General features: G+C 45.8%; 1 protein-coding gene across 10 annotated transcripts in view; it reads left to right on the forward strand.

Annotated features, from left to right (window-relative positions):
• Positions 1-3099: 3099 nt before the first annotated feature.
• Positions 3100-25351, forward strand: part of AUTS2 (activator of transcription and developmental regulator AUTS2) — a 608784-nt gene continuing 586532 nt past the window's right edge. For 9 of the 10 annotated variants that reach the window (XM_089493360.1, XM_089493353.1, XM_089493355.1 and 6 more), the window contains exon 1: positions 3190-4705. In XM_089493360.1, the coding sequence (XP_089349486.1) occupies positions 4280-4705 (426 nt within the window). In that variant the 5' untranslated portion in view covers positions 3190-4279. Of the gene's footprint in view, positions 4706-25351 lie in introns of all 10 variants that reach the window. The other variant, XM_089493361.1, reaches the window with a different exon arrangement.

Here is a 25351-nt window from a genome sequence, read left to right on the forward strand (position 1 = left end):
GACAACCTCTCCCAGCGGTTTCAGGTATATGTTAAACAGCATAGGGGACAACACAGACCCCTGAGGGACCCCACAGGTCAATGGCCAGGGGGTCGAACAGGAGTCCCCCAGCACCACCTTCTGAGTTCACCCCTCCAGGAAGGAACGGAGCCATGGTAGAACAGTACCTCCAAGCCCCATCCCAGAGAGGCGGTCTAGAAGGATGCCATAATCGATGGTATCAAAAGCCGCTGAGAGGTCCAGGAGAACCAACAGGGACACACTCCCTCTGTCCAGTTCCCTGCGTAGGTCATCCACCAAGGCTGTCTCTGTTCCATAGCCAGGTCTGAAACCAGATTGAAATGGATCTAGATAATCCGCTTCATCCAGAAACCCCTGGAGTTGGGAAGCCACCACACGTTCCAGTACCTTGCTCTTACCTTTCCAAGGATCCTGTCCACATCATCAGGATGCACAAGTTGAAAAGTATGCATTGACACTGGACTGATAGGAGCCAAGGTTACATCCACTGACATTGCAGCAACTCTAGCATCCAAGTCGGAGCGGATCTGAGTGACTTTATCTGAGTGACTTTCATTACCCGCCATTAAAGTGGTCGCAAAGAAGCATTACCGCGCACCTTTTTTACTTTCGGGATTTCGGCAACTGTGTTTCCGACATTGCTTTATGTGCGCAATTGCGTGTGATAACGATCGCGCACCATTTCTGCTTCATTTGTGGGCTTGAATCTATCTTTAATGCTGAAATTAGCCCCACTGTGATATACCAACTTTGATATAATGACTGGCTCATTGTCACGTGCCGCGATATAGCCAGACATCCTGACGAGAAACCCACCGACGCAAGTTTCCTGTGCTGCGCAATTTGCTTTGGGAGATAACACACAGGACTTTATCGCACTCTTGATTTGGAATGAAAAGAAAGTGGGGCCAGAACGCATTCATGTGAAGTCGCTAGTTCAGCGAATTTACGTGAATTCAAATTGCGTTCGAACTGGCTTCCCATTGCCCAACAATAGCTTGCCATTGCCCGAAATTGCGTGTGATCACCTCTCACACAATAACGTGAAACCCCATGATTGCGTTCGGACTGACTTCCCATTGCCCGAAACTGCGTGTGGTAGTCTATCATGCAATAACGTGAAACCCCATGATTGCGTTCGGATTGCTATTGGATTATACTTCCAATTTCCCTTGTCTGATAAGCTCCCAAGAGAGGGATATCTTGGCATCTTCTCCTCTCAGAAAGCAGATTTACACCTTGACCTTGCGCATCATGTCTGCATTCGGAAGCTGAATCAATGGGATTTACTCCCTCAAAGGCATGTGCACAGAGTGCAGGCGCAACCTTAGATCTATGACAGACAGGCTTTAAGTGCCCATTTTGAGATTTATCAGCTTGATCCTCCCCCGGTCCCACCTTTCCCGCTGCCTACCCTCCTGGATGCCTCTCCTGAGCATTGCGCACAGATTTATCTTTCCAAAACGCCTTTTCAACATTTATCCTCATGCGCAGTTACAAATTATTCTTGCCAGAGGCCAGGTTTCCTGCCGTTTCCCCAAGCAATGAGTTACGTCCTCAGCTTCCAGGGACGGAAAATGTGGAAATCCAGCGTTAGGAGATCTTTCTGGCACCCCAACTGCACCTGACATTTCACGGACGTCTCATGATACCAAGGCCCAGAATCAGAAGAGATCTAAAAAGGTAGTCTAGCCCATCTGTTAGGGGTGCTTTGATGGAGAGTTCCTGCATGGCAGAATGGGGTTGGAGTGGATGGCCCTTGGGGTCTCTTCCAACTCTATCATTCTATATGTATATGTCTATATAACTATGAGTGTGTGTGTATGTATATATATATATATATATGTCTATACACACACATACACACATATATATACACACATAGCATATACACTTGAACACACTTCTATGATTCTCATTCTATATAAGTGTTTGAATGTATGTGTGTGTGTGTGTATATATATATTTGTATATATGTGTGTTTATGTGTACATACATACATATATATATATATATACATACAGTATATATATATATATATACATGTATATGTAGGTCTATATAAGTGTTTGAGTGTCTATATATATATATGTTTGAATGTGTGTGTATGTATATATATATATGAGTGTATATATATATATATATACACACACACACAAACATATACAAGTATTATGTGTATACAGTATATGTGTGTTTAAGTGTATGTGTATATATATATATAATGTGTGAGTGTGTGCGTGCATATATATATATATGTACATGTATATATGTGTGCCTCATTGTGTATATATATGTGTGTATATATGTTAGAGTGCATGTGTGTGGATATATATATATAGTATATGTATACATGTATATGTAGGTCTATATAAGTGTTTGAGTGTGTATATATATATATATATATGTTTGTTTGTGTGTATATATATATTATATATATATATAAACACACATATACAAGTATGTATGTGTATACAGTATGTGTGCGCTTGAGTGTATATGTGTGTGTATATATATATATATATGTATATATAAGTGTATATATGTGTGTTTGGATACATATACATATATATATATGTATATATAAGTGTATGGATACATATATATATATATGTATATATAAGTGTATATATGTGTGTTTGAATACATCTGTATATACTGTATATATACGTCTCAAGCATACTTGTCTATATAGACAGAGATAGATAGGAGGGGGCGTGGCCAGGGCCGCCGCTGCAGCCCCTCCTCCTTCCCCAGCCACGCCCCCTTCCAGGCCCCTCCCCTCCTTGGAGAACCCGTCTCCACTCATTCATTCATTCATTCATTCCCAGGCAGAGAGCACTAGTGCGCAGGCGCAGCGCATGCCCACCCGGTACTTATTTCGCGCTGAGGGGGGAGCTTTCTTTCGCGCCGCTGGGGGCATAAAAGAGGGCGGGGACGGGAGGGGGAAAAAAGAAAAGCGTGAGTGGGTCACGTGGGAGGGGCGGGGCTTGTTCCTCGGAGGAGGCGGCGTCGCCTGAGGGTGACGTCGTCTTCGGAGGGGCCCTGAGGGGGAGCTGCGGCTCGGCTCCCTCCGAGAGACGGAGGAGGAGGAGGAGGAGGAGGAGGAGGAGGGGTGTCTACGGCGTTCGCCTGAAGGGAGGAGGCGGCGGCGGAGGAGGAGGAGGAGGCGGCGCCGGTGCCCCTCTCGCCTCCCTCCATTTTGAGGGCGAGGGAGGGAAGGAGCCTCCTTTGTGTCGCCTCTGCCTCCGCCTTCGCCTTCTCGGGGCCTGGGAGCCGGGAAGGGGTCCCCGGCCGGCGGGTCCCTGAGGGCCGGCGCTTGGATGGCGCTGAGGCAGAGGCAGGCGAGGAGGAGGAGGCGGAAGGCCAAGAAGGCACGCTCCCCCTCCTCCAGCTTCGCCGAGGGACAGCCCCGACGCCGCCCTTGGATCTAACGGACAGGAGCCTCGTCTGGGAAGGAGCAGAGAGAGCGGCCCTCGCTTCGCCCCCGGCCGGGACACTCCCTTCGCCCACTCCCAGCCCTTCATTCCCTCCCTCCTTTACATCCTTTACCTCCATCCTTCCCTCCCTCCCTCCCTCCCTCCCTCCCTTCATTCTTTCCATCCCCCTCCCTCCCTCCCTCTCTCCTTTCTTGCTTTCCATCCATCCTTCATCCTATCCTTTCTTAATTCCTTTTCCATCCATCCTTCTTTCCATCCTATCCTTTCTTCGTTCTATCCTCCCTCCCTCCTTTCTTTCCACCCTTCCCTCTTTTTTATCCTTCCTCCTTCCCTTCCTTCCTTCCTTCCTTCCATTCATCCATTATCTTTCCCTCCCACCCCTCCCCTCCCTCCTTTCTTCTTCCCTCCCTCTGTCCCTTCGTTCTTTTCTTCCTTCTTTCCCTTCCACCCTCCCTTTCCCTTCCTTCCTTCCATTCATCTTTCTTTCTTTCCTCCCCCCTCCCTCCTTTTCTTCCTTTTTCCATCCATCCTTCCCTTCTTTTCCTTCTACCCATCCATCCTTCCTTCTTTCCTTCCCTCCCTTCCTAGCCTCCGTTCCTCCTTCTTTTCTTCTTCCCCCTCCTTCCTTCTTTCCATCCTCCTTCCTTCCCTCCCTCCCTCCCTCCCTTCTTTTCTTCCTTCTTTCCCTCTTTCCTTTCTTCCCTCTCTCCCTCCCTTCTTTTCTTTCTTCTTCCCATCCCTTCTATCCTCTTTTCTTTCCCTCCCTCCCTCCCTCCCTCCATCCTTATTCTCCTTCCGAGGGGGCTGTGTCTTGGGCCATGGATCCTTCTTCCCTGCTCTGTTCGGTGGGTTTCCGCCAGAAGCGCCGTTCCCGTTCCCAGCGCGACCACCGCCGCCACCGCCGCCGCCGCCTCGAGGGCTGCAAGGGGGGCTTCCAGGCAGAGGACGGAGGAGCAGGAGCAGCAGAGGCCCCTCTTCCTCCTCGCAGCCCCAGGCCCCTAGGCCACCGCCGCCATCGCCGCTGCCCGCCCTCGCTCTTCTCTTCTTCCTCCTCCTCCTGCTCTTCCTCCTCTTCCTCCGGATCGGAGCCCGAGCCCCCTGGGCCCCTCCTCGGCCCTCCTTCTCGGCCCCTGGCCCCCCGGCCCCGGCCCCCGAGGAGGAAGCGCAGGCAGTCCTCCTCCCCCGAAGAGGACATCATCGACGGATTCGCCATGGCCAGCTTCGTCTCCTTCGAAGCCCTCGAGGTAAGCATGGAAAGAAGGAGCCCCAGCCTCAGCTCCTGGGGGGCCAGTGTCGGAGAACCTTTTGCAGACTGAGTGCCCGAATTGCAACCCAAACCCTACTTATTTATTGCAAAGTGCCATGTCCCTCTGGCTTTCTAGGGATGAACTCTGGCAAACTGTGCTGGATGACAGCACGCGTGCCCACAGAGAAGGCCCCGAGTGCCACCTCTGGCACGCGTGCCCACAGAGAAGGCTCCGAGTGCCACCTCTGGCATGCGTGCCCACAGAGAAGGATCTGAGTGCCACCTCTGGCACGCGTGCCCACAGAGAAGGCCCTGAGTGCCACCTCTGGCATGCGTGCCCACAGAGAAGGCCCTGAGTGCCACCTCTGGCATGCGTGCCCGCAGAGAAGGATCTGAGTGCCACCTCTGGCATGCGTGCCCACAGAGAAGGCCCTGAGTGCCACCTCTGGCATGCGTGCCCACAGAGAAGGCCCTGAGTGCCACCTCTGGCACGTGTGCCCACAGAGAAGGCCCTGAGTGCCACCTCTGGCATGCGTGCCCACAGAGAAGGCCCTGAGTGACACCTCTGGCATGCGTGCCCACAGAGAAGGCCCTGAGTGCCAGCTCTGGCACGTGTGCCCACAGAGAAGGCTGTGACACGCGTGCCATAGGATGGCCACCACTGCCGGCCCAGACCCTCTTCCCTGTGATCCCAAGGCGGGCCTGGCATGCCTTCCTCTTCCCCCCAAATATCTCATGGCTCCGGAGCCTGCTTTGCATCCACTGGGGCAAATGACAGGACTGGACCACAGGAAGACACAGGGGAAGACTGGCCCACAGAGAAAGCAGGCTTGCCCCCATAGAGAAAGCATCCTTGGCCATAGGGATACTAGACTTCACTATAGGGAAAGCAGCCTCAGCCATAGGGAAACATAGGGGAATACTTGCTCATACAGAAACCATATTTGCCCATAGAGAAACATGGTGTGTGTGTGTGTGTGTGTGATACTGGTCCATAGGGAAAGCAGACTCGGCCATAGGCGAACGTTGGAAAATACTTGCCCAGAGGGAAGCCATTCCTGGCCAATAGGGAAAGCATAGTTGCCCATAGGGAAACATTAGGGAATTATTGCCCGTAAAGAAACCATACAAGGCCATAAGGAAACATTGGGGAATTCTTGCCCATAGGGAAACCATACCTGGCAATAGGGAAACCTTACATGGCCATAGGGAAACATTGGGGAATACTTACCCATAGACAAACCATACATGGCCATAGAGAAAACATACTTGCTCATAGGAAAACATTGGGGAATTCCTGCCCATAGGGAAAGCAGACTTGCCCCCATAGGGGAACCATACTTGCCCATAAGGAAACATTGGAGAATACATGCGCATAGGTAAATATACGGACATACGGACAACCATTTCCCAGTGTTTCACTGTGAGCAAGTGTGGTTTCCCTCTGGGCCACTAGTATCATTTGTTTCAGTACATCCCTTTGATACATGAAGGCCTGAGGTTGGGATGCTGATGGGGATCTCTCGCTCTTGCCATCTCCAGCTCTTGGGAGTGGAGAGTTGGAGGAGGAGGCAGCAGGAGGAAGGATGGGTGTTTTATCTATGTGTGCTATTGCTATGCATGTGTGATTCATTCAGAGAGGCTCACAAGACCCCGCAGTAGTTGTTGTTGTTGGGATTCTGCTCCCTTTCCCTCCCTTTTATCCTCCAGGAGGTTTTTGTCCCTTCAGACCACACTTTGTTTGGGCTTCAGGTTGTCCTCCTCCCAGATAGTTCTCCCCAATGGTACCTTGGACAACTCACCTGACTCTTCAGAGATGCCAGGGATAGCAATAGCAAGTACATTTCTGCACCGCTTGAACTCAGCACTCCCTAAGTAGTTTACAATGTGCTAATTTTACTGACCTACGAAAGGATGGAAGACTAGCTGGACCTTGGAGACCTTCTCTAGGATCAAACTCACAATATTGTGGCTGCAGGACTGGCTTTTCACCGCTGCTCTACGGATAAAATTTTATACACATAACATGTGTGTGTGATTCCTTTGGAGGGGCCTTGCTGTTGGATATTTTTGGGGGGAGGATTCTGGTTGCCTCCCCTCTCCTTCATCCTCCAGGAGGTTTTTGGTTGGTCCTTCCTCCCATTGGTACCTTGGACAGCTCATCTGGCCTTTCAGAGATGCCAGGCGTGGGATGAGTCTTCTTTCACTCTCCATTACATGATCTGAGCCCTCTTCATTGGTGAAGAATCAGACAGCTGGCTATACATACAGCGTGTACATTTCTATACCACTTATCAGTGAACTCACCACTTTAAGTGGTTTACAGTCTGCGAACCAGGAATAAATTCTTCCAGAATGCGGCAATGCGCAGCCTGGAAAAGACCACAGACAACTCTATAAGCCAGTTGCTCCCAACAAGCTGGGTGCTCCTTTGGCTGGCCAACGAAAGGATGGGAGGCCGACTCAATCTGGGATCGAACTTGCAATGTTGTGGCTGCGACCAGCATTTAACCACTGCACTGGAATTTGACCACTCAACCGTGTTTGGCTGTACCACCTGGTTTTGGCCTTCTGATGCCTTGACTGTCTGCTCCATCATCTGCCTTGCCCATCCTGTTTTTTGGATCATATCATTCACCTCCAACTCCAATGGACCCTGATTCCTCCTGAAGAGAGGCATCCCTTCCTTCTTTGATGCCGCACAAAAAGGCATGCCTCTTCTAATAGCAATAGCATGTACCTTTTTATACCTTTTCATAGAGAACTTGGCACTCTGTAAGCCAATTGCCCCCTTCAAGACGGATACTCATTTGACCGACCTGTGAAAGGAAGGAAGTCAACCTTGGAGCCTCCTGGGATTGAACTCATAACCTTGTGGCTTCAGGACCGGCATTTAACCACTACTAGATCTCCTAAGGACTAAGCAGGGAGGACTCAGGGAGAGATGGAGGACAGGGACCCAACTTCACTTCTTGGTGCCCCACCTGCAATCTCTGTCCCCCTCTTTGGACCGAAATAGGGCCTTCCTGCATTTGGTGTGGACCACTCTGTGGATGCCACAGATAGCGCACTGCTAGAGGAAGACTCTGGAAGGGTTGAGGAGGGGGATGTTGGAAAATATTTTGGAAGGTAGCATTGATTCAGTCCCCCCACCAGCATGAAGATGGCACGCAATGCAAACATACACTCTCCCTCTCTTGTGTGTGTATATGTATATGTGTGCCTTTCCCACACGAGCTAGTTTTCTAGGGCATCATGCCATCATTTCTGAATCTCCCCACTGCTCCCCTCCCAGGTTGATTTTCCAAAGGTCTTCCTTTGGTTTTTGAATTGCAAGCATGCTTTGTTTCAGTCCCGTTGGCACTTGTGTTTCTATTGCACTATCAAGGTTAGACTTTTTCAGTGGAGATTTCATTCTTGTTTGTGTACATTGGTCTGGATACCTTCATCCTTCATTCAGACAGGCTGGTTCTTTGGACAATGGCTTTACCCCTCCATTTCTGATCTCCTGTGAATTCAAAATAGTTGTCTCAACGTGTCTAACTGTATTGAACATTTATGTGCAATCCCCTCTCACCTGGTTTGTCCTTCCCTTGCTATCCCATTGGTTCAGTTTTTGAAAACTAAAGGAATCTTGGTCTAGGTTCTCTCTCTCTCTCTCTCTCTTTTACCAGTGACTATATTGGAAATTAACTTTGAGACAGGCCAAATCGACCTCGCAACTGTCGATCTTGGGAAGGAATCTTGCCTCTCTAGATTAGCTAGATCAAACGTGAGGGCGGAAAATGTCGTTGAATCTTGTAAGAGGTGATTAAGGATTGTGTTTGACGGTGTGTTTTGAAGAAGACAAACAATGCAGGCATCTTTTGTGTGGCGCCTTGAGATGTGACGAAGCTTGGTATGAAAAGGTGGTCAATTAAAGTACTTTGGAAAGGTCGGAGACCTCAGCTTGTATGTATATGTTTGCATAGGAATATCACTGAACTCTTGCAGTTCTTGGCCCTTACCCCATGTATTTAGAAGACAGCTAGGCAAACCAATGGCAAAAAAGTCTATTCTATTTATTTTTGATTGACCAGTCAAAGGATTCTCAAGACGTTTGTCAAGGAAAACAGATAAATATTAATATTAATAATAAAAATAACTCTATTCAAGGAGAGAGATTGCAAAGTTACAATGGCTGCTGGCCTGGGAGGTATTGTCCCAAAATAACTTTTCAAAGCTTTTCTCATATGTGTGCGCACACAAACCCCAGTGACATCTGGCCCATTGGTAGTGCTAGCTGGGTGATTCTGGCAATTGTAATGCAAGATGTAGAAGAAGAAGGAGAAGCAGAAGGAGAAGGAGGTGTTCCAAGCTGTATGTGCAAGCAAACCATCAGCCCTTAGTTCTTTGGCTGATGGATGAGGCCTGAGCCTTTGTGTTTTACAGTATTAAGGTAACAGTTGGATCCAAAACTTATTTCCATGAGGGGAAATGAAGCACATGTCTTCCATCTGCTCCTTCTTTAGATAGTTGAGGAAGTGCTATGGCAGGGGTCAGCAACCTACAGCCTATGGGCCAGATCCGGCCTGGCAAGGCCTTGGGACCGGCCCCAGCCTGGTCCTGCCGCCGTTTGTCGCCCCCGCCGCAGCTTCCGCGCTGCTCCGGGCGCCATTTTGAGTTCGGCCCCCAGTTGTCTGAGGGACAGCAACCCGGCCCCCGGCTCAAAAAGGTTGCCTACCCCTGTGCTATGGTGTTCCTTGTGAGAAGCAAGAAATGCAACCTCAAATAGATCTTGATCTGGCCTGAAAAACCCACCAAAAAACAACAACACACCTATAGATCTTGATCTGCCTCCCCAATGACAGAGGTCAGAATGGTGTTTTCCTTTTACAGTGGTCCCTCCGCGTTCGCTGGGGTTAGGGGTGAAAGACCCCTGCGAATGTGAAAAAACCTGAAATAAAGGTATATTATTCTTTTACCTGAAAGAACACCTCTCTGAGAATCTCTGAGCAACTCTGTGGTCAACATCTGATAGAAGGTGATCCTAGAATTACGCTGGAGGACCTACAAAGGCCTAGAGAAGCGTTCTCTGTAGGAACTTCTAGGTTCTCTGGCACAACTCTATGGTCGACTTATGGTCTGGCAGAGTTGCGCTGGAGGACCTAGAGATTCCTAGAGAGGACATATTAATCAAGACTGCAAATAATCAAAGCTGCAAAAGCCGCAAATGCAGAGGGTCAACTGTATTCTGCGATTGCATAGCAATTGGAGCAGAATATGCAATGCTCAGACACTTATTATTATTATGTTTTATTTATATAGCGCTGTAGATTTACACTTTTTCTTACATGGAGGGAGAAAGCAAACTCTGTGAAGGTGTTCCTTCTGTGGTTAATCGGCAGAACCAAGCAGACCTTTGCAAGCAGTCCATGGTAGCAAAGTGAAACATCCATGTTTAATGGCAGTATACCAGATGCTAGGGGGACAGAAGAAGCAACAGTGGGATTAGGATCATTTCCAACATGGACCTGAAACATTACTCCTCAGAACTCTGTCTGTGAGAGAAGTACCAATCTTCAGAGAGTGGATCAAAAGCAGACAAAATTGTAGGTTCATAGAAGTGGAGGAATGGGATTTCAGGAGGCGAAAGCTTTCATGTCACAGTGCTCTTTGAAACTAGATGCAGTAGAAAGCTAGCAAAGTGTGGCTGTCCTATTGGTAATACCGGATCTTTCATGAATATGTAAGGAGTGTGTGGATGAGTCTGTAAAAGCCAGGACCAGGCTGTGTGCCTTCAAATAATTTCTGACTTGTGGCAACCCTAAGGCAACCCTCGTATGTATACACTAGGATATAAGCCTGAGATGGTGATCCTAAGAGTAAACTCTGTGGAATTGACTTCTGTCTAGCTCCAGGACAACTAACTAAACTAGCACAACATTTCCAGAGAGATACCTGCTTTAGTCTGTGGCAGCAGAAACAACACACCGTGCAATTGTATCTTGAGTCCTAAAATATTAATCGTGGCACAAATGCATTGCCCCAGAATCCGCTGTCCGCTTCATGAAGGGTTATTCCCAGTTGCTCCATTGGGAAGCAGGGAAGGATTCTAACCTGTCTACAGTGTCGCTATGGGTCGAGATCGACTCGAGGGTGGATAACAACAACAACAACAGCAAAGTTTGTCAGTTTGGGATGTAGGTGCAGGGCCCCGCATTTAGCAGTGTGAGCAGAAGGGTCTTTCACATGCAAGAAGGCTGGTTCACCACAAATTGAAGTAACTGAAGGGAACGACTTAGAAAGCTGGGGATATTTAGCCTGGAGAAGAGAAGGTTAAGAGGTGATATGATAGCCCTGTTTAAATACTTGAAGGGATGTTACATTGAGGAGGGAACAGTCTTGTTTTCTGCTGCTCCAGAGACTAGAACCCAGAGCTCCAGGAAAAGAGCTGCCACCTCAACATTAGGAGGAACTTCCCGACAGTAAGGGCTGTTTGACAGTGGAACACACTCCTTCCTAGGAATGTAGTGGAGTCTCCTCCTTTGGAGGTCTTTAAGCAGAGGCTGGATGGCCATTTGTCAGGGATGCTTGGATGGAGGGGTTCCTGCGTGGCAGAATGGGGTTGGACTGGATGTCCTTTGGGGTCGCTTCCAACTCTAGGATTCTATGATCCTATGCTCTCAGCTTCAGGTCAGAAACAACTTGAAGGTGCACAACAACAGCCATCTTGGATAGCCTGTGTAAGCTTTGGACAAAGACCAGGAGCAGATTCGCCAACTGGCATGCAAGCCACCAACTGCCACTGCTCCTTCCCTTTCTTCCTCCCTGTCAGTTGTACACTATTTGCCCTGAGTAAACTGTGTTCTCTGTTTTGGAGCAGATTTCCCTTTTTGGAATTGACTTTTTAAAAATCAGCTTGCACGGAGAGCCTGCTTTCCACCAAAGCTTATGCCCTAACAGTTTTGTAGCCCTGTAGGGATGTGAACCCTAGGCTGACAAATGAACAATCTGTAGAAATAGATGGCTACATTGATGTGTGAATCTATTGCATCGAGGAGAAACTGGCTTAATTTATATTCTTTTCAGATTTCCCCCACCCTTTAGTCGGAGGCACAGTCTAAGAGGCTTAATCGGAGACTTTGATCTACAGTGTTTTATGTCGCCACATTCCCTGCATCTTTGTGCTGCTATGCTAACTTTGTAAGAAGAAACAAATCTCCGCACGATTATTAATGGCTATACTTTGTTCTGTAAAAAGGTTTTTGATTATCCTGTTTGGTAAAAAAGGCCAATGTGTTTTGGCCTTTTTGTTACTGGGAGGCCTTCTTCAGTGGCTACACATCCAGTCTAGCAACCACAGATATTTCTGGAGTTGAAGGATTTCACGACTGGCATCTATAGCTTTTTGTGGGGCTTTTCGGCCTGTCTGGCCGCGTTCTGGAAGAACTTATTTCTGATGTTTCACCTGCATCTGTGGCTGGCATCTTCAGAGGTTGTTGGCCTGGAAATATGTGGAGTATATATACTTGTGGGACCCTTGTTTGCGAGGAAGTGGTTTACTTGTTAATGCACCTGAGGAAGTACACTGAAGTCTACGAAAGCTCATGCTACCAATTTCTTTCTTTCAATTAGTCTCAAAGGTGCTGCAAGATCTCTCTACTTACTGATTCTTCAGGCTAACACGGCCATATCTTTGAATGTTCATGGTGGAGTTGGTTTGTGTGTTGCACTGTGTTGAGGTGCGCAGCCTCGCAGTGTGTCATGGGAGGGATATGCGAGGGGGATTTGCGTCTATTTAATTGGTAATTCATTGTCTGCAGGGAAACCCCCTGACCCTGGATGCTGTTCATTCACTTGTCTTGTGTCTTGATTTTGGTGTTTTTCAGGATTAAACCTTATTTGCTTCCAGTGGCCTGTTCCAGACTGCCCAAATAAAGCTGCTTTGGGTCTCTTTGGAGGTATGCTCTTTAAATGATGCCTGGGTCCTAAGAGTCCGGAGGTCGCGCCAAAGCCACACTCCATTCCTAAGCACTGGAGGGCAGCTTTGGTGCAGCTTCCGGATGCTTAGGATGCATGCCTCATTTAAACAGCATACCTCCAAAGAGACCCCAAGCAGCTTTATTTTGCCAGTCTGGAACCGGCCAGTGTTTCTTCTTTCCTGTTGAAGTTGTCCAGGTGTTTGTGGATTTCAGTGGCCTCCCAGTGCATTCTGACCCGGGGGTTGTTGGCATGGTCCAGAATTTCGATCTGTTCAAATAACATTCTGTGCCCCGGTTGGCTTATAATGTGTTCTGCTGCTGCTGATTTTTCTGGCTGGCCCAGTCAGGACGTGATACTTCTTATTACTTGCTCTTGCTTGAGCTCAGGAGTTGTGCCCTGCCTTTACTAGATTACAAAAAGATGACAAAGGCCTGTTCCAGACTGCCAAAATAAAGCTGCTTGGGGTCTCTTTGGAGGTATGCTGTTTAAATGATGCATGTGTCCTAAGAATCCGGAAGCTGCACCAAAGCTGCGCTCCAGTGCTTAGGAATGGAGTGTGGCTTTGGCGCGACCTCCGGACTCTTAGGACCCATGCATCATTTAAATAGCATACCTCCAAAGAGATCTGAAGCAGCTTTATTTTGGCAGTCTGGAACAGGCCAAAGTTGGTAGCCTTTTGAGTTCTCCGGAATTCCTCAGCTTTTCGATGGTACAATTCGGAGGATTAGGGAGGAAGCAAAAAGCTTAAGTCTGTGGCCAGAAGTCAGAGCCATTGTTTTCTGCAAGATTGCAGAGTAAGCAAATATGACAACAGTTCAGGTGCTATGATTAGATTTTCTCTCCATTCTGTAGCCTGTCTGTAACCCTTAGGGATCTGCCTATTATCTTTATCCCAGACCCAAAGGCTCCCTGAATTGACCAAGAGTGGAAATGTCAGAATAACATAACTGTATTCATGTTAGCAAAGCTGGAGATGAAATTTACTGTGTACACTCATGTATAAGTCTAGAAATTTTAGACCAGAAATGTACCCCCAAAAACTGGGTCAACTTATCCACAGGTCAATATTGGTACTATAGGAGTTCATAGAATCATAGAGCTGGAAGAGACCGCAAGGGCCATCCAGTCCAACCCCATTCTGCCATGCAGGAAATCCAAATCAAAGCATCCCCATTGACAGATGGCCATCTAGCCTCTGCTTAAAGACGTCCAAGGAAGGAGACTCCACTGCTCTCTGAGGAAGGAGTCTGTTCCACTGTTGAACAGCCCTTACTGTCAGGAAGTTCCTCCTAATGTTCAGGTGGAATCTCTTTTCCTACAGCTTGCATCCATTGCTCCGGGTCCTAGTCTCTGGAGCAGCAGTTATTTTCTTTCTCTGAATAGAATGGTAAAAGGTGAGAGCTTAGTCCGTCTTGGGAGCACCAAAAAGAGTCATGGATCCCCTCTACTCTTTCACCCATCCAGTCTTTAGGATGAGCACAAACGGTTATGCCTGCCAGAATTTTGTAAGTTCTTTGGCATCATTTCCCTTTGCGTTATCCTTATCTACCTGACTTCTCTTAGGGATCATTAGGGCACAGCCCAGGTGAACAACATGGTGCTTGCTTAGCATATGTTTGCCTAACATGTTGAGTAACTGTCTTCCCCATGAACAAATGTCCGAGAAGATGCACTTTCTTTTACATTCCAAGTTTGCGTTAACATCATTCCACCCACTGAGTAAATATAATTGTAAGTGGTTGTTCAGTTACATTTCATGTGAGTTGGGACAGATGTTGCTTGCAGTTATTCTGTGCTTTGAATGGAACATGAAGAAAAGTGATGTCAGGCGTGTGTTGAAAGCAAGCCGAAAAAGAAAATCAGCCAGTTACTTAATTTTTCTGCTAGACCTGATGCTGACTGGCAGAGACATAGGTCATTCCAAGCCATTTCCAACTAGTCCATTTTTAGATTAGAAGTAGCACTTACTGCATCTCATGTCTAAGATGCTATTCTTTGGCCAGAGTTCTGGATGCCAATATAACTTATATTTTTAATGGCGTGCATGTTGACTTTGGCCTGTTCCAGACTGCCAAACTAAAGCTGCTTCGGTCTCTTTGGAGGTATGGTATTTATATGACGCATGGGTCCTAAGAGTCCGGAGGTCGCGCCAAAGCCACACTCCATTCCTAAGCACTGGAGGGCAGCTTTGGTGCAGCTTCTGGATTCTTAGGACCCATGCATCATATAAATAGCATACCTCCAAAGAGACCCAAAGCAGCTTTATTTTGGCAGTCTGGAACAGGCCAGTGTTTTGGAAAATGTCATCAATTTTAGGGCTTTGTCCATAAAACTTTCTGTCTTTTTGTTGGACTCACCAAAGGAAGGAAACACAGGAGACATGGCCTTTTGTTTTGTTTTAGCAGCGGCAGCAGCAGCACCGCATTTGTCGAAAGCCCTTCCAAGAAAAGTCCGATTGACTCCTGCTTTGTCTAGTTTGAAGGGAGTTTTTAAACCTTTTTATTCTCCTTGACTATTTGAGTGAATCTGAAGAGTTTGATATAAAATGAGGCTACTAGGAGCCAGCTTCTTAGACATCCCATGTTTTACAGAGCTTGTGTTCATTAGGATGTGAATTATGTGGCTCTCCAGATGGTGATAGCCTGCAAATTCCATGAGCTTTAACCACCATAACTAATGGGTAAGTGCAACAAGATCTGAAGGACTGCATCAGTTCTACTCTGTTTTAAACTTTCTTGCTTTGATTTCCCAGCAAGAAACCATTTTAGATGGCTAGTGGAGATGTGGAGAAAGTGCTGAATCTTGAAAGTGACGGCTCATGATTGTGGATCCCAAAATGCATACTTTTGCCAGTTTGATCCTTGGCACGTGCCCACCCCATTCTGCTCAAATCTCTCTCTGTGAAGGCATGTTCTGTGTTATTCAGTGCAGGTTTACTGTAAAGACAAAGACGACTCAGAAGAGAGATCCATCTGGAGCCTTGAAGCTGTTCATCCATGGCTAAAGCTGTTCAGGGGTGGCGCAACTGATCATTCTTCTGAACTGTGGTGTAATTCAGTTTAAATTAGAGTAATCATATTGCAATTTCTCCATCTCTATATATAAATTATATGCACACTATGCAACTCTCAATGTTTTCTTTTCTCCTCTCTCATTTTAAAGAATGCATAGTTTGCTCTCATAACTTAGAAATGTTATTTTTTTTTGGTGGGAAGCAAAGGAATCCTTTCTAGGACTTCTGGAAGTTTTAGTCTACCAAAATCTTTTTCAAGCTCTGACTACTCCAATTCAGGCCTGTTCCAGACTGCCAAAATAAAGCTGCTTCGGGTCTCTTTGGAGGTATGCTGTTTAAATGATGCATGCATCCTAAGAATCCGGAAGCTGCACCAAAGCTGCTCTCCAGTGCTTAGGAATGGAGTCTGGCTTTGGCGCAACCTCTGGACTCTTAGGACCCATGCGTCATTTAAATAGCATACCACCAAAGAGACCTGAAGCAGCTTTATTTTGGCAGTCTGTAACAGGCCTCAGATTCCCAAGGTCTTGACTCTCTCTACGGAGGAATTACTGTATATACTCATGTATAAGTCTAGAAATTTAGGTTAAAAACCTGATCTAAAAACCTGAGTTGACTTATCCATGGGTCAATGTAGGTACTGTATCTTAACTCTTATTTAAAAGAAGGAACTATCTCCTGGTGAAAAGCAAGAGTATCATATGTGAAGCACTACTCTACTCTTTCATCCGTCCAGTCTAAAGAGTAAGCACAAAGAGTGATGTCTGCTGGAATTTTGTAAGTTCTTTGGCATTGTTTTGCTTTGGTTCATCCTTTAGATAAAGCGGTCCCCAAACTGTGCCCTTTGTGATATATTGGACATCAGCTCCCAGCAGCCTCAGCCATGTTGGTCAATACTCTGAGATTGTGGGAGCTGAAGTCCAAAATCCCTTAAAGAGCACAGTTTGGATCCTTTGCTATGTGACCCTAAATTTTACCCTCAATTTATCCACGGGTCATAGCAAAATCCATAAATTTTGGCCCCAAAACCTGCCCTTGACTTATACATGAGGTCGACTTATAATCGAGTATATACAGCACTTCTAGGCTGTTTGCCTGAAGCCTGTTGCCTATGACTCTTTCCTGCTCCGTCCCAATTTTGCACGTGTTTTTTATTAGTCGTTCTGTCTTGTTTTCTTTGACATTTTAGACACACACAACACCTATTTAAATTGTAGAATTGTCTTATAAAATGCACATTATCTATACAGTGGTCCCTCCACATTGGCTGGGGCTAGGGGTGAAGGACCCTCGCAAGTATGGAAAGAACACAAATTAAAAACAACAACACTGTTTTTATCTGAGAAAAGACTGCTCTAGGAATTTCCAGGTCCTCCAGTGCAACTCTATGGTCAGACGTTGATTATAGAATCACATTGGAGAACCTACAAATACGTAGAGAAGTGCTTTCTCTAGGGACATCTAGGTTCCTGAGCACAACTCTACGGTCAACTTCAGACAGAGTTGTTCTGGGGAACCTAGAAATTACTAGAAAGAACATATTAACCAAAACGGCAAATAATCAGAGCCGCAAAAGCCAATGCTGCAAATGTGGAGGGCCAACTCTATAGTTGATAGTTGGTCTACTACGGCTTCTCCTTGGGGGAACTGGTAAACCTTCTAGGATGTGAAAGTAGGTCACTACTTATGAACCCCTTCCCCTGCAAAAAAGTGGCCACCAATTTCCATTAAATTTACACACGGTGATTTTTGGGTGCAGGTATGATTTTGGAAATAGGCTATCATTTAAATAGAAATCTAGAATCATAGAATCATAGAATAATAGAGTTTGAAGAGACCGCAAGGGCCATCTAGTCCAACCCCTTGCCATGCAAGAATCCAAATCAAATCATCCCCGACAGATGGTCATCTAGCCTCTGTTTAAAGATCTCCAAGGAAGGAGACTCCACTACACTCCGGGGGAGTTTGTTCCACTGTCGAACAGCCCTTACTCTCAGGAAGTTCCTCCTAATGTTGAGGTGGAATCTCTTTTCTTGTAGCTTGCATCCATTGCTTCGGGTCCTAGTCTCTGGAGCAAGTGAAAACAAGTCAGCTCCCTCCTCAGTATGGCATCCCTTCAAGTATTTAAACAGGGCTCTCGTATCACCTCTTAACCTTCTCTTCTCCAGGCTAAACATCCCCAGCTCCTTAAGGCGTTCCTCATAGGACATGGTTTCTAGACCTTTCACCATTTTACTTGCCCTCCTCTAATCTATTCCTTGATAGCAGGGAAGAATGCTGACAAGTGTGAATGGGCATCTTCAAGGTTTCTGGGCAGCTTTTCAGAAAGAGGGCATCTTCAGAAAGAAGACTGTCCTCTATCAGCACTTCAAGTAAGTTGCCTTGAATCCTGTGCTGGGAGAAAGGCAGAATATTAAAGAGGACTTTCCCCTGTGAAGGAGAATAGCTGGCTATGGCCTGATACAGGACAGCCAAAATAAAGCTGCTTTGAGTCACTTTGGAGGTATGGTGATTCAATGATGCATGCGTCCTAAGAGTCTGGAAGCTTCATCAAAGCTGCACTCCAGTCCTTAGGACTGGAGCGTGGCTTTGGTGCGGCTTATGGACTCTTACGACGCATGTATCATTGAAACACCATACTTCCAAGGTGACTCGAAGCAGCTTTATTTTGGCTGTCTGTATAGAGCCTATGCTATGTGAAAGTAAGAAGACATTCTACATTTTTAAAACAAGGAAGGGCATGGTGATGGGATATAAAGCTTGCCAGGGAAAAACCAGAAGGAGCCAGAAGAGGAGACATCAGCCTCAACCTGGGTTATAACATGGAGGCTTGATAGACATTAGAAGGGGTATGTCAGGGACTGGATGCGAGTGAGAAAGAAATGCTAGTTAGTGGACATAGACCATCGAAGATCTTTTGTTTAGTTTTTTGTGGGTTTTTTGGGCGATGCGGCCATGTTCTAAAGAGTTTATTCCCGATGTTTCGCCAGCATCTGTGGCTGAAGATCTAGGTTTCAATCTGAAATTTCAAGGAACTTTCCACAGTGCTAGATACCATCTCCAGATTAAATTCAGTACTGTGCATCGTTTCTTCAAACTTCGGACTAAACCTAGAACTTACAGATTTGCAACCACCAGTTACCAGAGCTACAGATGCTGGCGAAACGTCAGGAACAAACTCTTCTAGAACAAACTCCCTTGGAGTGTAGTGGAGTCTCCTTCCTTGGAGGTCTTCAAACGGAGGCTGGATGGCCATCTGTCATGAATGCTTTCATTTGGATTTCCTGCATGGCAGAATGGGGTTGGACTGGATGGCCCTTGCGGTCTCTTCCAACTCTACTATTCTATGATTCTATGATTCTATGGCCACATCACCCGAAAAACCCACAAAAAAACCTATGGATGCTGGCCATGAAAGTCTTCGACTTCAGATTTTTTGTTTGTTACCAAGGATGTAGCAGTGGTAACCGGTGGTTGTAAATCTAGGTTTAGTCTGAAGTTTGAAGGAGTGACGCGTGGTACTGAATTAAATCTGGAGATGGCATCTAGCACCGTGGAATTTCAGATTGAAACCTAGATTGGATTCACTTGCCCCGTGACATGAAAACCACTAGCTGCTACTGATAGGAAGTCCTTGAATGATGGCCAAAGAGAACATTGAATCAATAGTCTCCTGGTTCTGGAATGGGTTCCTTTGTCTCCTTGCTTTTGTGAATGGACCCATGGTTCTGTCCTGGTGGCCTCTTTTTCCCCCCTTTCAGAATCTAGGTCTGTTCCTTTTTAGTTTGGCTAAGAGACCCTGCTGCATTCCTCTTGGGAGCTGACCCGAAAGACTTGCAATTATCTCCAGCTAAATTAGTAGTTTGATCTTCATTTGAAGCAGAACAATATGTTTGAGTAGGACGAGCCTTATTAAAAATAGCCCAAGCACTTGAGCTCTTGCAGAAGTCTCTGATGTAATTAATAAAAGTGGAGTTTGATAGTTATCGGTTGAAATGTGGAACTGTTTAACTCCCCCTTTGCTTCTTGGAGCTGAACTCCTAAGATAGAAAGGACAAAATGTAGTCCCCCCCCCCCCCTTTCTCTTTTGTGAGTGCATCTATGTATTTGTAGAATAATTGTAGCAATTCTTATTTTAGTAATTGGAATTTCTTGTCCATGCGCCAGATCATTAAATGCTGCAAAATATTATCCATGTGGACTTTCATCTTCTGAAGAATAAAGCTGGTGTAGTAATATGGGAACCAGCATGGTTTGAGCATAGGACTGTGGCTCTGGAGATCAGGTTCCCTGTTTGGCCTTGGAAACTCACTTGATCTTGGATGAGTCACACACTCTCAGCCCCAGAAAAACTCATGATAGGTTCATCTTGTTGTCACCGTAAGTCAGAAATGGCTTGAAGATACACGTTAACAAAATAACATGGGTTAGACTAATGAACGGTTTGGCTCATCGTTCAGCCGTGAAGGCCATTTGGTCTCCTTAGGCCATTCCAAGCTCACTCAAGTGTTGCTATATATATTTACAGACTGCCAAAATAAGGCTGCTTGGGGTCTCTTTGGAGGTATGCTGTTTAAATGATGCATGCACCCTAAGAATCCGGAGGTCGTGCCAAAGCCACACTCCATTCCTAAGCACTGGAGGGCAGCTTTGGTGCAGCTTCCGGATTCTTAGGACGCATGCATCATTTAAACAGCATACCTCCAAAGAGACCCCAAGCAGCTTTATTTTGGCAGTCTGGAACAGGCCTTAATCATATTTGAGGACTGATTATTTTATCCATTTGGGGTTGTCTTGAACTCTTCCAGTTTTCTAATCTTATTTTTTTAAATTTAGCTTATATTCCACCTTTCTCACAATATGGAACCCAAGACAATTAAATGAATCCTATTTATGCATCACTTTATGTCCAACTAAATTACAGTGGAACCTCGGGATACGAAATACCCGGGTTACGAATTTTTCGGGACCCGAAAAAAACCCATAGGAAATTATTGATCCGGGTTACGAAAGTTTTTTCGGGTCCCGAAAAAACTTTTGGTGCTTTTCTGCGCGATTTTACACCAAATCGCGGCTTTTCCCCATTAGCGGCTATGGGGATTCGGCTTGCGAAAGCCGTTCGGGTTACGAAAGCGGCCGTGGAACGAATTAATTTCGTAACCCGAGGCTCTACTGTAGTAGTTTCATCTCAAGCCTATGAGAGAGCAACTGTGCGAAGGCTAGAGGACTGGGGAAAAGGCAAGATGGAAATAAACTAATAACAACCGTAGCAGTGATAACAATTTCACCCATCTTCATTTATCTTTGCAGTGATGACAGTTTCACCCATCTTCATTTATCTTTGACTTTTCATTCAAGTAATTCAGAGTTTCTTTTCCATTCCCCATTCTGTCCTCAGAAATACAAGTCTTTCGGGTCAGCTCCCGAGTGAAACGCAGTAGGGTCTCTTAGCCAAACCAAAAAAGAACAGACCTAGATTCGGAAAGGGAAACAAAAAGAGGCCACCAGGACAGAACTATGGGTCCATTCACAAAAGCAAGGACACCAAGGAAGCCATTTCAGAAACAGGAGACTGTTGATTTAATGTTCACTTTGGCCACCATTCAAGGACTTCCTATCAGGAAGGTTAGGTGTCTAGCCCAAGAGGACTTGCTTCTGTAACAAAAGACACACAAATATTGCTAATTTATGTGTCTGATGGATCCTGAATATATAGTAGTCAAAAACCAACTTTCCTGAACTTGGTTGTTAGTCTAACGTACCAGTTGTGAGTACAGTGGACCCTTGTTATATGCTGGGGTTTGGTTCCAAGATCCCCCGTGGATAACAAAATCCATGGATGCTCAAGTCCCATTAAATATAATGACATAGCAAAATGGTGTCCCTTATAAAAAATGGAAAATCAAGGTTTGATATTTGAAATTTATAATTTTTTTGAACATTTTCAAACCATGGATGCTTGAATTCATGTATAAAACATCTGTGTATAAGAAGGGCTGACTGTATAAAAATAGAAGTTACACGGCAAGCCATCTTATGCCCCTTGAATGGATAGTGGGATATAGATATAATGGTAAGGGATGGAGACAGGTTATAGTAACAGTATACACTTGTGCCTCCATATTCACTAGGGTTAGGGGCACAAGACCCCCGGGGATATAGAAAAACCGCAAATAACAAAAACACAATGTTTTTACATGAGAGGACACCTCTCTAGGAATCTCTAGGTCCTCCAGTGCAACTCTGTGATCAATGTCCGACAGACACTAACCATAGAACTACATTGGAGGAGCTACAAATGCCTAGTTGAGTATTCTCTCTAGGGATCTCTAGGTCCTCCAGGGCAACTCTGTGGTCAACGTCCGACAGACACTGACCATAGAACTGCGCTGGAGGAGCTACAAAGGCCTAGTAGAGTATTCTCTCTAGGGATCTCTAGCTCTTTCAGTGCAGCTTTTAGTTCAAGTTGACCATAGAGTTGCACCGGAGGACCCAGATGCTCCTAGAGAGAACATATTAATCAAATCCGTGAATAATCACATCTGCAAATATTAAAGCCACAAATATGGAAGGATGAATGCACACTTGACTATAAGTCGACCTCATGTATAAGTTGAGGGTAGGTTTGGGGGCGAAAATTTTAGATTTTGATAGGACCCATGGATAAGCTGAGGGTGTACATGTAACAAAGGATGTAAAGGACGAAGCAAAGGAAAACGATGCCGAAGAATTTGCAGAATTCCAGCAGGCATAACTGTTTCTGCTCACACTAAAGCAGTGGTTCCCAACCTGTGGGTCGGGACCCCTTTGGGGGTCGAATGACCCTTTCATGGTGGTCGCCTAAGACCATTGTAAAACACCTATTTAATTACAGTTATGAAGTAGCAACAAAAATAATTTCATGGGTTTGGATCACCACAACATGAGGAACTATATTAAGGGGTTGCGGCATTAGGAAGGTTGAGAGCCACTGCACTAAAGGCTGGATGGATGAAAGACTAGAGGAGGGTCAGTGCTTCTATGACGAATTATATCCTTCCCTTTCACCAGGGAATGGTTCCTTTTTTAATGAGAGTTAAAGTGCCGTACTTACATTGACCCATGGATAAGTCGACTTGGGATTTTGGGGTCAATGTTTTGATAAAAGTTTCTAGACTTATACATGAGTATATACAGTACTTCAGAGGAAAGCTGCTTTTGTCACTGAGCAGTGACTCTATGTTTGTGGGGAAGAGTGTGGATGCTGGCTCCAGTAACCTCAACTGATATGAAGCATTTGCTTGGTTTGACCTGACGTGACATTGCTGTCCCCAAAAAAGTGACTGTGCAAGCAGTGCCTTTGCCAATTTCCTTTTCAGTCCTCTCAAAAATCTATTGTCTACCTCCGGTCTTGCTGTCTTTGCTTTTTGGCAGCAAGCTGTGTGGTGTAAGCAGCTTTAGAGCGTGGATGGTCTTAGGGGAAACCTCTGGTGCTTTAAAATGAATGCTGTGAAAATCGGTTCCATAAGTAATGGGGAACAAATACTATTTATGGGCAGAGAGTTTTCCCCTACCTGACACCAGAATATGATGTGACAGGTACTGAGCCTTTAGATGGGCCGGCATTGCTCCAGCTTTCTTTTAAGTCAGTGGTTCTCAACCTTCCTTATACAGTTCCTCATGTTGTGATGACCCCCAACCGTACAATTATTTTTAATGCTACATGCAAATATGTGTTTTCCGATGGTCGTAGCCGACCCCTGTGAAAGGGTCGATCCCCAAAGGGGTCCTGACCCACAAGTTGGGAACCACTGTTTTAAGTAATGATTTTATTCTCTCTGTAGGGAAGCTTAATATTGTCTTTAGAACTCTACATCGTCTGAAGATGCGTGCTTCCAATTTAGATGGAAAACTTTGGGATTTAACCCTCGGGAAATGCTGATGTCCAGATCCCACAGAAAGTGATGGAGATCTTTGCAGAGATGGGTTGGGTTGGGGCACCTGAAAAATCGGTGGGGAAAGAGTTGTTTGAAGACACATGATGCAGAAGGGAGCCATCTGTATTGTCACGCCACCCAACTTTAGGGGACGATCACTACTCCTGGAGGCTTCTTGGGGCATGGGTTGACTTGCTTTGACCTTTTTTCTTTGCAGAGATGGGTTGGGTTGCATTGGGACACCTGAAATATCGATGGGCTCATGTGTTTTTATGTGTCACCCCATCTCAGGTGTAGGGTGGTTGTTGTTTTTACAGTGGGTTTCTTTGGAAAGCTGTTACCCTTCAAGTCCCACCAGGTGCCCTCCCTGCTCTTGAGGTTTCCAGCAGCTTTAACCAGCATCACTGATGGTAAGTTCAATAAGATCTGGGAACTAAGGCCTGTTACAGACTGCCAAAATAAAGCTCCTTCGGGTCTCTTTGGAGGCATGCTGTTTAAATGATGCATGCGTCCTAAGAAGTCAAAAGCCACGCCAAAGCCACGCTCTACTCCTAAGGACTGCAGTGTAGCTTTGGCGCAGCTTCTGTCCTCTTAAGATGCATGTGTCATTTAAACAGCACACCTCCAAAGTCACCCGAAGCAGCTTTATTTTGGCCTGTCTGTTCGGGCCCTAAGAGAGGGAACATTGATGGCATTCAACTTCCATGCCACTGGAACGGTAAATCCACACCAAGAGTTTAGTTCTATCTTTAAAAAAAGCTTTCTAGGGTAGAGGAGTAGCCTCCAGCACCAGGACTAAAAACATGAAGCGCATCCACTGCTGTACTAAGAAGGAAGCCATCAGCTGCTACCGCTTGGGAATGCTGAATGCCGAAGAGCTTTAAGATACTCCTTTTCTATTTCTAGCAATGCTGTGAAGTTGAAACACGAAATGGCTGTCTTTGACGGTTTTGTGGCAGCAGCATTTTTTTTTAAGCCTACCGTGCCAGAGAATATTTCAAATAACAATGAAGAGAGGGCAATCCAGGATAGATAACATTGATCATTTCCCAGCAGCTGGGATCTCAACACATGGATGTCAGTTGCAGTTGCATTTAGAGGTGTGTGTGTGTGTGTGTTTATATATATATATATGTTTGCTTATTTTGTCCTTGCAGGCGCGAATGAATGAAGTTCAATGGTTTTCTGACTGCTTGGTAGGATTACAAGGGTTTTTGCACATGTGTTGAAACAAACGCAATTTGTTTTTAAAAGATTGATGCCGACGACTGGATTTCTGTCACTTCCAAATCCAGATCTGGACCTGCTTGACAGCTGTGCTGAAAACCACGCTGCTCAGGGGAAGGATTCGCCGTTGAAGGTTGACAATTCCCATCAGTGTCTCTGTTAGAAAGAGGTCTGAACATTGTTTCGGCTGGGAGGGAAATCTTGTTCAATCTGGGTTTGGATGGGAGGCCGGGAGGAATAGGGGGTCTTTGGTACCCGAGGAGCCAGAGAAGCCACAAAGGGCTCCATTACACAGCGGTTCTGAATTGCCTGCCAATCTCTTTTCTCCTTTCCTGTCTTTCCTTTTGCAGGGAGGGTTGCACATCACTGGTAATGAAGGCATTTCATAAGACAGTAACAGTATGTTGGGAGCTATGTAATTAAAACAGAAGCAAATTGGCACTTGTAGATTAAAGACAACCCGCAAATGAAAACACCTGTATGTTCTCCTTTTTACATATTGGCTGCCGAGGGCAGGCTGCCA

This window comes from Sceloporus occidentalis, unplaced genomic scaffold, assembly GCF_023333645.1.
Source record: "Sceloporus occidentalis isolate IW3139 unplaced genomic scaffold, rSceOcc1.0.p SCAF_64, whole genome shotgun sequence".
NCBI classification, from domain to species: domain Eukaryota; kingdom Metazoa; phylum Chordata; class Lepidosauria; order Squamata; family Phrynosomatidae; genus Sceloporus; species Sceloporus occidentalis.